The sequence below is a fragment of the Cyphomyrmex costatus genome, unplaced genomic scaffold, assembly GCF_001594065.2.
Source record: "Cyphomyrmex costatus isolate MS0001 unplaced genomic scaffold, Ccosl1.0 scaffold199, whole genome shotgun sequence".
Taxonomy (NCBI): Eukaryota; Metazoa; Arthropoda; class Insecta; order Hymenoptera; family Formicidae; genus Cyphomyrmex; species Cyphomyrmex costatus.
The window spans coordinates 598414-613782 of record NW_017276028.1 but is presented as its reverse complement, the minus strand read 5'-3'; the positions used below and the strand labels follow the sequence as shown (position 1 = coordinate 613782).

At 27.8% G+C, this 15369-nt stretch overlaps 4 protein-coding genes across 4 annotated transcripts; 1 reads left to right on the top strand and 3 right to left on the bottom strand.

Annotated features, from left to right (window-relative positions):
- Window positions 1-1421: 1421 nt before the first annotated feature.
- LOC108773121 (E3 ubiquitin-protein ligase RNF25) lies at window positions 1422-5719 on the bottom strand. The gene is made up of 6 exons (XM_018538842.1): window positions 5694-5719; window positions 5071-5142; window positions 3701-3941; window positions 2564-2782; window positions 2117-2431; window positions 1422-1607 (listed from the first exon to the last, which is right to left on the bottom strand). Exons 1-6 carry the CDS (start codon window positions 5717-5719, stop codon window positions 1422-1424), a joined length of 1059 nt encoding a protein of 352 aa, XP_018394344.1.
- Window positions 5720-6638: 919 nt separating this feature from the next.
- On the bottom strand, window positions 6639-8447 carry LOC108773070 (phosphatidylinositol 4-phosphate 5-kinase 3). The gene is made up of 3 exons (XM_018538788.1): window positions 8218-8447; window positions 7812-8106; window positions 6639-6818 (listed from the first exon to the last, which is right to left on the bottom strand). Exons 1-3 carry the CDS (start codon window positions 8445-8447, stop codon window positions 6639-6641), a joined length of 705 nt encoding a protein of 234 aa, XP_018394290.1.
- Window positions 8448-8761: 314 nt separating this feature from the next.
- Window positions 8762-11019, top strand: LOC108773069 (uncharacterized). The gene is made up of 4 exons (XM_018538787.1): window positions 8762-8785; window positions 9134-9228; window positions 10105-10326; window positions 10677-11019. Exons 1-4 carry the CDS (start codon window positions 8762-8764, stop codon window positions 11017-11019), a joined length of 684 nt encoding a protein of 227 aa, XP_018394289.1.
- Window positions 11020-11444: 425 nt separating this feature from the next.
- Dsk (Drosulfakinin) lies at window positions 11445-14310 on the bottom strand. Its single transcript, XM_018538841.1, has 3 exons — window positions 14288-14310; window positions 12120-12249; window positions 11445-11864 (listed from the first exon to the last, which is right to left on the bottom strand). Exons 2-3 carry the CDS (start codon window positions 12245-12247, stop codon window positions 11684-11686), a joined length of 309 nt encoding a protein of 102 aa, XP_018394343.1. The 5' UTR covers window positions 12248-12249; window positions 14288-14310; the 3' UTR covers window positions 11445-11683.
- Between the last annotated feature and the right edge of the window lie 1059 nt (window positions 14311-15369).

Below are 15369 nucleotides of genomic sequence, written 5' to 3'. Positions count from 1 at the left end.
AAGAATGTATTTCGTTGATATAACAAAAGATAATCCATAGTAACATCTAATGTGCGGTGAGAAATGTCCATGTGAATGCGTAATCAGCAAAGACGACAAAAAGATAATCATTAAAGATAATGAATCTGAGACCTATCCATAATCGCGGCAGTGGATATGAAGATAATTATATTATTATGTAAATCATTGGTTTTCTTCGTCTTTCAAAGTTGTGTCGCTTCAAAATACTTATGTAAATATATGTATGTGCATGTATAAAATGTTATTTATATATATTTTATATAAAAGTATTCGCTAAACTATTTCAAGGAGATAAGTATATTTTTTTCTTTTATTTAGTAATTTTAGATCTAATGCAATTATAATAAAGAAAATAGATTTATTAAATACAAATCTTGCAGTATCATATAATCTTCTATTATTTATATATTTTTAGATAATTCAGATAGCTTCCTAAGCAAAAATAAAAGTGTAGGCTATTCTTTTCATTTTTAAAAGCAATAATATTAAAACAAAATACTAATCTTTTTTAAACCATTTCTTTAATAATAAAAAAACAGCTAATTTTATTTTATTTATAATTTTAATACTATTTCTTAATTATTTTAAACTATAATGATAGAATAAAATAGAATTTAATATAATAAATATAAATTATAATTAATTTAACACATCACTCAATAAGTCCCGGACCTGACATAATAGATGGCGCACTAATAACAAATCCATATGATTTTTAGAAAGTACTAAATCTCCAAACATACGTGTCAAAATTTTAGCTCAATCCGACCTTTACTTTACAAGTTACAGTGATTTAAGTGACGCTACTTTATGTCCGGCTCGGGACTTATTGAGTGATGTGTTAAATATAAGGTTCAAATCTTTTGATTCATTATAATAATCCATACATATAAATAAAAATGTATGAATTTTTTCTTTTTTTATAAATACATTTTTTAAATATCGCAAAAAAATATTTTTGCCAATTTCTTTAAAATATGAAACATTGTTAATTTATATTTTGCGAAAGACGAAGAGAACCAATGGATTGAATGTCACGAAATTCTGCGTGAATTAAATAGTAAAGAAAAAGGAACTAAAGCAAAACGATATCAACTACTTTGTACGATTACGAATTGTTCGAAGAAAGAGCACCATGGCTTCGATCTACATAGACAGTCCAGAGAGGAAATCGCGACGCATCCCATCGCCATTATAATGACGAAGGAAATCTTGTTGTCAAACAACGACACCTATAAGTTTATTATCGCAATGAGACTATTCGAGGAGGACAAACAGCCATCATATATTACACTGACGATTATACTACTAATGCTAAATAGAATATTGTATACACTTAGCGAAAGAGCGAAGAGGAGACCAGACCAGACTTGGGCGGCGAACTTATCACCAGCCCATTGTCATCTGGGAGTAGATTCCGTCTGCCTGACTTTGTCAAAGTGGCGTCGGTAATGAGCTCGACCGCGACCTCGGTGGCGATGGCCATGATTGTGATTGTTGTGACCGTGATTGTGCTGCATCTGACGTGATTGATATTGTGAGTGATGATGATTCTGTGACTGGTGCGTCGACTGCTTAGAGTGTTGCTACGATAAAAATAAAAAATATTTATTTCAGTTAATTAAAGATTCGATGTGTCAAATTAGAATTGAATGATAAGAAATATACCAGATTAAGTAAATAATTATTGATAATAATTCCTGGTAGAAACTTTGTTAATTATATTTAAAATTAATCTATTTTTTGAAGCTTTGATAAGAAAATATCCTGTGTTATTCTATCAAGTGTAAAATTATGTACAATATTATAATATTTGTTTAATCTGATTAATATAAAATTTGAAGTAAACATCAAATTTAATTTTAATACTGCAGATATTTTAGAATTTTTGGAAAAAAAAACTCAACATTAGAACAAATTGTTAATAATTAAAAAAAAACATTAGAACAGATTATTTTATCATTATTGTAACACTTAGTCATTTTCCTTTATTTTTCAATATTTTAATGGAATTTATTATGAGTTTAGCATATTCTGTTAAAACAATATCGTCCAATGCACTGTATCGCAATCATTGAGACGACTGATTACTTACCATTTGTGTGACTGATTGCATGGTGGTGGTATTCGAATATGCATTCAAACTCGTACCGGGTGGACTGACTTCTTCTGCAGCAGCCACAGGATCATCCTCTGTCCTCACCAACATCTTCACGCCTTCGGCTTCTAGATCGATTATACCGCCTCGCTGTTGCTGCCGCAGATACAGAGCAGCCATGTGCTTCTGCAGTTCCCTCAATTCGGCGGTGACAGAGAAATCGGTGGCAGCTTCGACGTCAATCGGCGGCGGCGCTGACCACAAGCTCTCAACGTCGCAGTTGATTGATTCTCGGCAAACGGGACATATAGCCTAACAAAATGAACATTTATGAATAAATATAAATACAGAATATAAAAGATGAACATTAGCAAATGTTATTACAATAACGGTGAAAAGAAATATGTATTTTTTAGTAATATTTTATTTGTAACACAAACATACTTGGAACTTATTTGTAGTATCCTGTTGCCATTGCGGTAATTTCTCTTGCTCTTCCCTGTAATATCTCTCGGCAGCGGCGACGTGTGCCGCCAAACAGTGTGAATGAAAATAATGATAGCATTCCGTCTTCGTAAATTCATCTCCTTCTCGAAAACCATACAAGCATACGGCGCACTGATCAGTGGGAAGATTGCTTCTTGTCAGATGTTCTCGTATTAACTGGATTATTACCATTATCATTGAATTAAAATTAATATTATTATTATTATGTATTATTATTATACTATTATACTATAATAATTAAAATTGCTATTATCATTGTCACCGCATTTTTATCAATATATCTAATACTGAATGAAATAATTATCTGTTCATAAGTGGTATTTTTTACTATAATTTTTATATAAAAATCAAAACAAAAGATTCTATATTTATCGTATTTTATTCTGAATTAGAATATACAAGTTTTTTATTGTATCACGTTTTATTTGATTGCAAAACCATGTAAAAAAATTATCAATATAAATTGTAAATTATAAAATAAATAAGATACAAATTAATCAAAGATCTAATTTGTGAATTAAACATAATTACTATTAATTATATATAATTATGTATAATTTTAATAATATAAACAATTTTAAATATTTTTATATAGTAGTAACTAATAAGGTTAATAATCTTATATGAAGACTCTAAATATCTCTATATCTATATCTATATATTTAATTTTGATAAATATATTTTCTCTAGAAAATATATATCTATATTGCATAGATACCAACATTGCAATTATCTAGTGAGTATTTTAAAGATATATATACATACATATATATATTATATATATTATATATGTATAACTTTTATATACATATATATTTTTTTTGTTCTTACAATTTGAATATTAAAATAAGAATTACATAAGTATATAAAAAAAAAAACATAAAAGTATGAACTTATTGTATAAGATGATAATTCATTTCATGAAGAATAAATTAATACATGTATAATACAAAAACATAAATTATGGAAATTACTGAGATATTAATAATAGATCCATTATATTATTTTTTTACAAAGTGATTGTAAAGAGAGGAAAATTATTTTCAAAAAGAAACTGATAGAATAACTTCTTACCTCAATTAATTCAAACATGACTGGCTGACCTATGAAATCTTTACATTTGGCTTCAGCATCAGATTGCATCAGCTTTACCGTATTCTCGTCCAATCCTCTTGGATTTCTTAAATTGATAGTCGGTGAAATGTCAGGATAACCCGAAGGTAATCGTACAATCAGTGTAACACAAACATATTGCGATTGTGAGTCCTCGCCGGTTGATGGAAATAGTATTGTTTCGATATATTCTGGCTCCCCTCTAGATAGACATAATTAATCAATAATATGTAAAAAAAGAACTGAATAAAATTATAATTTTAGCTAACATATGTTGAATAAAAAATTACAGTTATGTGGTCAACAATGTATGATAATTTTTTAGATACTTAATACAGCAAAATTATAATTAACACACTGTATGCTGATTCCGTCACAATAGGATTATATCGTAAAAATGGAATCATCCCGATAAATTGAAAACGCGAATTACAAGCCTATCAAACCATTTTGTCGACAACACTATCAAATGTGTTGCGATTTAGACATTGAATTGCTCTCTGCATTCGTAGTCAGAGACAGCAGTTCGAACATGTACGAAGGTGATTATTAAAGTTCATTGGCTATTTCATTTTCAATATCCTTGAGTTATACTGCATTGAACTCGTAATAAATATGGTTACAAATGTAGGTGTTTAAAAAATTAAATTTTCATTTACAAAAATAAAGTTGATCTTTAATGTGTCCATCCAAGGTCAAACCCTGTTTATCAAAATATGTCTCTCTCCATACCAAAATGAAAATAGTATTTCGATATCTTGCATAGTTCCAGAGAAATTAAAAAAAACATTCTTATATCATCAAACATAATATAAGAAATGTTTATTACAAAAATTATAATAAAATAAATCTTTTCATTCATAAAAAGTACATTTTTGCCTTTTTGTAATCTTACTATTGAAAGTCATTTATCCCCACATATAGGGTGACTAAATTGACATGTAAAAAAATATAAATTTTAAAAAATTCTAATTTATTTAACAATTTTTTTAATTTTTACAAATGATAATCAAAATTGTAGTAAAAATATACATTGTCCTTTTTATCCTCTCATAGAAATTAGAAGAAATAGACAAACCTTAAGCTTGTCATCTTACACCTCTTTTTCATACCTTTCGGTATGTTTGAAACATTCAGAATTCATGTTCATGGAATATATAATATTGTACAATTCTCTGGACTAAAAGAATTAACTTTTTCTCTGGCAAAATTATATTCAAATAGTATTTTTCTCTTATTTTTTGACATAAAAAATCATATTATGTTATTAGAAAATTATAATATCCTATGTGCATGTAAATAATTTTTAATAATTCTATGTATACATATACCTATCATTTTCCTTGATGTTAAGTTCATTATCCAATAGGATTGCTTTCAATGCCTCAATCTCATCAGTCACTCTGTAAACACCATAAACAATGGCATTTGAATATATATAGTCTTAATTTAAAATAACTAAACCTATTTAGAATAATCAAAATGATTAATTTAATAAATCTGTTACATGATGTATAGAAGATCTACTGCCATTTTAGATTTACAAAGGCAAATCCATTTAATAATTCGCATCTTTATTTGAAAATTGACAGACATTTCCATCTTTCTTTTTCTCATACACGACATGGAAATATCGTTTAAATAAAGTAAATATTATGAAAATAATTGACAAAAGAATACATGAAATAAAAATTGGCAATAAAAATAGAATAATTGTGTTAATGGTGAGTCTACGTAATATATGTCGCAAATTGACAAAGCAAAACGTATGACTAAAATTATTAGGATACATATATTATTAAACAGAGTAAAAAAACGAATCGATAAAACGTAATCGGAGAATATCTTTCAGGACGGCCGAAGGGACTTTACTCAATCGAAGTAACATCGTGAATTCCAGGAGGGATGTCAGATCAATTCATGTTAATTATTGACTAATATTGATGATAGTTACCGTTCATCCATCATCGCGTCCGACATGGTTTCCCGTTTCAGTGAACGTCGCCGAAAAGCCGTATTTCTTTAGCCGTGAAAGGCAACTTCTTTCGAGGATAAACGATCACTTACTCTCGCAAACTATACGACACAATCGCGATGAGAGCGTCGAATCACATCGAATACGCCATACGAATTACGATACGCGTCGATATTGAAATCTTTCTGCTAGCACAGCCAGAGGACGAGCGAATTCGATTGACATTATTGGCTCGCCTGTTCACCAATCACCATTCACCACTATGGGCAGGAGCAGACCGTTCATTGGTTCAGCGCCGCTCTTGTCCGACAATTTGAAAATTGGCCTAATGTCCATGCATGATATCCTTAGGGTGCAGCCACAATAGAAGGAATAAGGAATAAGAAATTTCAGCCTATCAAAAACTATGTATACCAATGTATTCGATTTCTGATAGGTTGAAATTTTATAATCCTTCTATGTGGCTGCACCCTTTCTTGAAAAATATTGCATACGTAAAAATAGGGAAATACTATATATAGATTGTCCAGTTCTATTTTAATTAATTATACGATATAGTCATAATTCTATTTGCAAAAAATGGATTTTTTTATCTTGATTATATGAAACTTTATAAGAAATACATCTACAGTAGATAATTTATTATTTATTGAAAACTTTACTATAAAAAAAAATTTTAACATAAAAAAAACTCTTCAAATATACCTTAAAATTTATTTGGATGATATATATAATATATATAATACATTATATTATTTATTTTGTATATGTAAGATATATCTTTTAATAGACATATATACCTACATATATTATTACCGTATATATCAATCATCAATTACAATTACATAATAATATCAGGAAATATTTTAAAATACACTATTAATATTAAATATTATGATAAATATGTGTGCCTCAACATTTTTATTATTCTTTTTGACACATGTGGCCCATACACCACTGACCAATATATATACGATTATTTGCTCTATCCACCAGAATGCCTTTGCCATGTCGAAGACCATCTACAAAATTGCCTTCATACCAACAGTTATTGTTCCACTTCAAGAGACCTTTCCCCTGAATTTTATTTTGTTCGAATTGGCCCTGCATAATTTTTTAAATTTATTCTTACTAAAATTATTACAAATTTTCCTATTTATATTAGATTTATTCTTGCTAATTCAAATATAATATTATAGAGTAAAAAATTATATTGACTCAATTAATTTTGAAACTCGCATGTATTGTTGTATTAAAAAAAAATATTAAATTTAAAATATTTTCTATTATAATATATGTGTATATTTTAAGTATAAATATAATCCCATATTTAGCGCTTCTGTTCGATACGTAGGCGGTTCTCTTTTATTTATAAAATCTTATTTTTTTATATAATATAAACTAGTATATATAATATTAATATCTCACACACACACACACACGCGCGCGCGCGCACACACAATTCTTATTGGACTGCTAAATTTCAAACCGAATGAGACTGTCACAGTGGTCTAATAAGCTGGTTCTAAATATAGTTATGTGTGAATTTATATATAAATATACTATATATGTAATTATTCAATTGCGCGACGAAACTTTTTCAGGCTTGAAACGTAACGTACACTAATAATTATATATTACATCATGAGTTAAATTGACTAACAATTTAACGATTATTGATACTGTTTACACATCTTATATCGATCTTAATAATGTTGAATAATCTATTAAAATGTAAATGATTAAGTTTTAATTGCGAAAAATATTACCTCGGTCGGAAGTCAAACCCGGATCTTTGGTATTTCGTGCGAGAGTTAGGACTTGGTAGTCCGCTAAAGCCTTTAGACTACCAAAAGTCTTAATAACTAATATAATATATAATTATATTGTTATTATATTATTATATAATATAATAATATCATTTTTATATTATCATATAATATTTAGTATAATATAAACTTTCATAGTGTATAAACTACATTCTAAATGCGCGCTAACATTGTTATAAGCTAGAGCATTTTGAGTATAAACTATAAATTTTCTTATTTTTATGTTACATTTTAAATATGACCCAAATATATTTATTACTATTAATACCTTATATTGAACGCCATTGTACCACGTGTAGGTTCCTTCACCTTCCATCATTTTCCTACTAATGCGACCGCAATAAGAATTATTGTTATAAAATTTTATGTCTACAAATTCATCCGGTAGTGACAACTTCCAAAATGGAACGGTTATTATTTTATTCTTTTTGTCTTGTTCTTCTATGAACAAAACATCATTTTTGTTATAATCATCGAGTTTTTCATTTTCCTCTATTATTTTAGCATCGTCCTGATTAAATTTCTTCGTAAACTGTTTCTTTCGTAAGAAATATTCGTTCCATCTGAATTGAACAAAACGAATTAATAATGTAATAATAGTTTTTAGTTGTATATATTGCATTAAAACATAATTATGATACTTGGTTACAAAGGCTGGAAGTATGTTGTTGTACAATGAATAGATAAACTCTTGTTTAGTCGTATATTTACGGCGTTTCTCAGCCAATACATCTTCGAATGGTAATTCTTCGGTCGTAGTTTTTTCAGTTTCTACTGAGATTACGTCTTCCTCATATAAATCTTCTTCTTTAAATTCTTCATCGTTTTCCATTTTATCAGGAAAAATTAAAGATTCCGTCTTCTTTCTACATTTACGTAAAATTTCTTCCTGTAATGTTTTCATATCTAATTCTTTTATCGCGTGCTCCATGTTTTATATATATTTGTATATACAATTAATGTTATATATAAAAATCATGATGACTCATGAATTATGTGTAAGATTATAATAAGCAGTATAAAAATGTATGTATAAAACTATATTCACGTGATATATAAAATGACATAATAAAAAGTAGGTTGTTGAATCATTATGTCATTTTTGTAGATATTTAATAAAGAAGTTACTTAATGAGTATCGACTAACAAACGTTTCATTTCTACATTTAATTTATGAAAAGAAAATATACACACATCTATATAGATATAAAACACAAAATGCTGAAAAAGGAGAAAATAACCGTAAGACTACATTAATTTGCATTAATTTACATTAATCTGCACATGAATGTTTTAGATATAAAAATTATATATTTTTTAAATAAAAAATATAATATCTAATAAATCTAAAATGTTAATTATTATATAATTTTATTCCGTCGCATATATATTTTTAACAAATATTTGATTTAAAAGATATGTATTGTATCATAAAAATATAATGTATAGAAACATAATAATATAAGAATATGAAAAATATTTTATTTTCGATCTGTAAAAGTATGTGTACATATATAATATACTTAAAATTTAACAGTTTTTGATTATTACTTTCTGTAGAGTTTTTTACATATTTCTTTTGTATTACAGTCTATCTCATCTTATAGTAATGAAGATGAAAACAATGAGCCTATTATATTTCATGTTCCAGCAGTGTATAATGATAAAGTTAAAATTCATGATTGGTTAGTATTGCAATCTATTTCTATTTATTAGAATAAACTTAATAATGTAAAAAATATTATATTTAATAATTAAAACATCTATTAATATTTTAGAGATACCAGAGAATGTCAAAAATATTATTTTATTTACTTTTAATTATATTATATGTAATTAAAATTTTATTTAAAATTTCACTTTTAAAATCTTTAATTTTTAATATAATAACAAATTGAATATTTATTGCAAAATGATTTTGTTTTTTTCACTAAATTCGTTCTTATATGTTTTCTTAACTATCTATTTCATTTATATAAATCTTTTAACTTTCTAATTAGATATACATAATTTTTTTAACGATCCATTTTTCTGTAAGTAAGAAAAAACTTTTACATGCGAGAATTCATGCATATTATTTACATAAATAAATCATGATAAAATTATGTACATGCAAGTATATCACACATGCATTTATATAAGGAAACATGGGGGAGTAGTTACCGTGGAGAAAACCATGTGTTGTTAATCATAGCAACGTATAGTACTTTATTTCACACTTTACAAGAATATTCTCGTTTTTGTGTGTCGTTTTTAGAGATATAGTACAAGTTTATGTAATATTTGAATTATTTAACGTGATAATAATTATTATTTAAAAAAATATCATTTTGCATCAAGATAAATCCTTATTGTTGTCAGAAAAAATAGAAAAGTAAGTATACATACAAAATATACATATGTACGTGTCTGTATGAAATACATATATTTTTTTATTCCCGCTAACTAATTGAAAAGTTATATAGTTGTTTTTAGTAAGAAACATCGATGTTTTTTTAATATCTTTTGCATTTAAATAAAACTCAAATTTCTTAATGTTTTTTATTTGAACTAATTAACAGGCAAATGAAAACTTTATCAGAGCCTAGAGATAACGTGGATATATTTCCACCGCATGGGAATCTTCACAAATCCTCATATCAAAGACTTGGACCAGAAAACGAAGTCATTGGAATTTCAGAGACATCCGCTATGTTATCACAAATTAAATTAAAAGATGAATATAAGCCGGTTGCTTATCCACGACGTAGTTTACTCACAATGCAATCGCTCGCTTCAGCGGAGTATGTCTTATATGTTTATATTTCCAAAAATAAATTATACATATGTATATATTTAAAGAATTTATTTTACAACAATAAAACTTTTATCTTTGGAATATCTCTCAAGAATAATTAATTTACAATTTTCTACTGTTGTTTTTTATCTTTTTGCTATAAAGAGTAAAAAAACTGCTAAAAATACGTTGCTCTTCCTCTTTATAATATCTGAATATTTAATATAATTTAATATCAATGTAATTTAATGTTACTTATATATTATTAATATTAATTATAAGATTATTATTACTTTATAAATATTAGTTATAAAAATTGATTTAAAATTTTTTTTTAATTTATTTTGGAAACATTAGGAAGGATTACGAGGAAAAAATATTAAAATTGACGGACATCCTTTTGGATCCCATGGTCAGTTGTCAGATGAATTATTACACCACTACAAGCAGTGATTATCGGTTGCCTTATCCTCTGAAACCAAAACCACCACCATCATCACCACTATCTGAACCGTGGTTATTAAATCGACGTACCATTGGCTATAATCTTCAGGCTTTGGAAAATCGTTGCGGATACCATACATTTTTAGATGATAATATGGATCTTCATCAAAGAATAGCAGAATTGAAAATGCAAAGAAGGAAACTGTATGAAATTTTAACAAATACTGAACATCAACAAGATTCTATTAATAATTAAAAAGTTTTCATATAAAAATATATAAAACTATTATTTTATGAAAAAGATTTATATGCACGCACTAAGATGAAAGAAGAAAATATTTATTGCAAAGTTATTTAAAGTGTTAGATAAATCTAAACTAGAATATCTTGAAGAAATTAGGGATACCTAACGAGAATAATATACAGAATAAATGTAATGATTATCCATTTATTCATAAAAATAAGATACGTAAGAACTAACAGAATATTTTTTGGCGAGTAGGAGCTGATTTTATTTCTACATTTCATCATGTCTCATTTTCGGTACATTTTAACACACAAAAGAAGTTGAATTGGTTAAAATTTACGGGTTTTTAAAATAATGTCTTTAAATTTTTACCATTTATAAAATTTATAAAATGTTATCCCTTTAATAAATGAAAGCGTCATTGTGTTGTAATATTCGAAGGAAATATAGTAGAGTTATAAAATTATAAATTCGAGATAATGAACTTGTCAGCGTATTTTTGAAAAGCGCAGATTAAATTCACAGTATAAAGAACGAAGATGAAGAAACTGGAGAAGGTAGAATAACGTGATACGATCGTGCAATAGCTGCAATGTAAAATATATTCTATCTACATCTAGCACACGAGTGTGAACGATTACTATCTAATAGAGAAACCCGGCATGATGATGTTTTATTCAACATTTCTGCCAAGTCGCAAATGCCCATACTCTTCGTCGTCACCATTGGACCGCTTGCCGAATCTCATGTGACCGTAATCGTCCAGCTGCTGGCGTTTGCTGAGTCGTAGATTATCCTCGTCTTCGCCGACGAGATCCTCTACGAGATCCTTCACGAGGCCTTCTACGGCGTACCTGCGACAAGACACGCGATACATAGAAGAATATCATTCATGCCTATTTTTAATATATAATTCTTTTAACTCGTGTCAAGTTACACCGACATCTAATTTTATCGTTCAATTCTTCAGTTCGATTTGTAAGTATACTCGCTTATATACGTATATGTTCTAAAACTTTAAAATATGCTCGACGGGAGACGCGGTAGCTACCTCGTCTTTTGTCAAGTATATTTTAAAGTTTTAGTACACATATACCGACAGCAATTACCCGCGGATATGTGGATGATTTCCTAAATTGCGATGGACGCCACTGATTAATCCAGGGGCTGCTTTACATCTTCCACAGAATAGCCACATGATCGCGATCATGTAAGACAGTGCAAGAGTCAAATTCATGTCTGTAATCATATTAATTATTTTTTTACTGCAAATTGTTGCCAAAAATATAAAGGGATTGTTAATCACTGAATATACTTAATTTTTTTTGTAATAGCAATGATCTATAACGATAGTTGGATTATAACGTAATCTTCATTTTTTTATGAGATTCTTTGAAGTAAATGTATGAAATTGAAATAAGTATTTTCAATAAATGCTACGAGTCGAATTATTTGGTTTCTATTTCCCATATATTGTCAAGAATCTATATTGATTTTAATTAGTTTACTTAATTAATAATTATAGATCTATACTTTATAAGAATAATACTATAATTACAATAAAAGTTTAGAAATATCGTTCCATTAATTCAAATATGACTTAAAAAATGTGAACCGAAAAGTGTAACATTTATATTTATTATCTATTTTTTATTTATTATCTTATTTTAAAGGCGAATTATCGTTAAGTAATGTCTAAATTAAGTAGTGACTAATTAAATGTTTTATTGTTTTATTGTTTGAACAAATATCTTTTTGACTCATATCGCCCTTGACATCATTTATTTATTTTTAAAAAATGTGATTTTTGAGTTATTATTACATGAATGAGTTAAGTGTATGAGAGAATCACTCTGTCAATAATTAAAAATAAATTAACTTACTCATAAAAAATCGTTGAAATCGCAAAAAGAATAGTTTTTTGAAGATTTCAAAGTAAAAATGACAAAAATAACATTTGTAATCATATTAAGAATGTATTCTTTTTTCCGATATTATTCGATTAGTCAATAATTTTCTGTAATGTCAAATTAAAAATAGTTTTTTTTCATTTTTTTTTTTCTTGGAAGCTTAATTTTTTAAGTTAACTGTGTTATACTTTGAACTGTATACATCATATAAATATACCTTTATTATAGATAATACATATAATATATCATAACAGTTATTAAAGATAAAAAAGTAATTAAAATTTTATTAAGAATAATAAAGTATAAGATACTTGTTACATGTTAGATACAGTAAGTAAAAAGTACACGTATCTTCAATATACGTTCAAAAATCCATGATCTCTAATAAAAGGGAATAATGCATAAAATTAATATTCTTATACTTTTATTATTACTAAGTATTGTATTTGATATAAAATATATATATATATTAAATATATTAAATATTTCATTAAAAGTTTTCTTGTCTATCAATAAGTAATTTATTGTATGTGTGTGCGTTTATCAAGAAGTTATTTAAATCTCATACATTCAGGGGCCTTCAACTGATTCGGTGAGCAAACATCGGTGCAAGCAGTGTGACTTTTCGACAAGTCCCAGGATCCACGGGTTCCCACAAGAAGACTTAAGAATTATCTAAAGCCTATTCTACAATGTGCTTGTTTTCCGTTTTTTTTTTGTTCTTTTGCTATTTTTCACATCAACAATATTATCAAGAAATTTATATCGATTAAAGTTTGAAAAGGTGTTTATAAATGCAAATAAAATATTAAAAAATTCTGATCACTCATACAGCAAAGAAGTTTACATTGTTGTAATATTTGCAATATTGTAACAATATTACTGAAATGTTACAATGACGCAAAAAAGATCTGTGCTATATAGGAATTGTCTTGAATTAATAGTAATGCCCGGCTCTCTCAACCGTATAATAATATTTTTGAAGAAAAGTTGTTTCTAAAATTAACAAGAAGATGCTACGATAATAGATCATTTATTTGTGTGCATTTTGGTACAAGTGTAATAAAAATTTATTAAATTAAAAACTTATTACTGTATATACAGTTTTCTTTGCCTTTTAATTTCATACGACCGTATTCCTTGATATCAAGAATTAATTAAAAACAAATAAAAGCAAAGAAAAAACGGAGAAAACAGTTTAATAATGTTTTTAACAAATGTAAGTAATAATACATATTAACGATCGATTGAATTATAATAAACGAGATATCGAAAATCGCTCGGTGAATTTGTCCGCGTCTATAAATTGTAAGAACTTGCGAATGTGTAAGGAGATAGTGATACAAAACAATTCTATGCCCACTTACCTGCGGGTACTGAATGTCGGGGAAATCGGCGACGGAATGTATACGAAAAGCACAGCGGTGGCTTTTTATATCGCAACCGACATCATTCCCCTTCCTGGAGCTAAAAAAAAACGCGCGGGGGTGAAATCGCGTGCGGGATGGTGTTGAATTTTAATTCACTGCTGCAAGTACCGATAAACAATTTTCTTCCGTCTTTCTGTGAACCATTTCCGCCACTAACCATTTCAATATTCCACGATGTTACGCGATGATTGGCAGGGCACCGGCTAAACGTATTACCGATGTCACGTCCTGGCTTTTTTATATTCCCTTCTGTGAAAAACTCATAAGAAAACTCAGACATTAAAATCCTCTGGGATGGAAGTGTGGGCAGCGACCGTTGATAAATAACGACATGAACAAGCGTACTTATCTATCGACTATGAGGTATTTTTATGTAGCCACTTCTTTTGATTGTCCGATTAAAAGGTAAGTACACTGACGAGAACAATAAATGCAAATAATAAATTATTATACGTAAGATAAAATATTTTAATATAGGAGTTTTAATTATTGTTTTAATAAACAATTCTAAAGATTTAATTTAATAAATTTGTATTATATTAAAATTTATACGAATTCGTTCCAATCGCATTATTTTTTAATTACAGATGTATTTATATGTATGTATTTTCTTGAAGATTTACCTTATAAATTTTTAATGAAGATTACCTTATAGATTTTTAATGTCAAGCTCAATTTGACATAAATGTTATATATATATATATGTATGTGGCGTCGAGTGGCTCACCGCTCTGTGCGATTGACTCGCGATTTGTAGACCCGAGTTCAATCCCACGTGCGCCCAAACGCGATGATTTTTCGCGTTTAATGAGCCAAAAAATGGCTCCACCTGGTGATCAAAAGATCTATGATCATCAGCGCCGTTCGGATTCGGCGTTAAAAACTGTAGGTCCTATACATCAGTAGTATATCAGTAGATATTTGTCTCTAATATCTAACTGAGGTAGGATTCTGTGGACTAATCACCCACAAATCAGAAAAACTATCTGATTCGAGAAACGAATATAGGCCTCGGACAA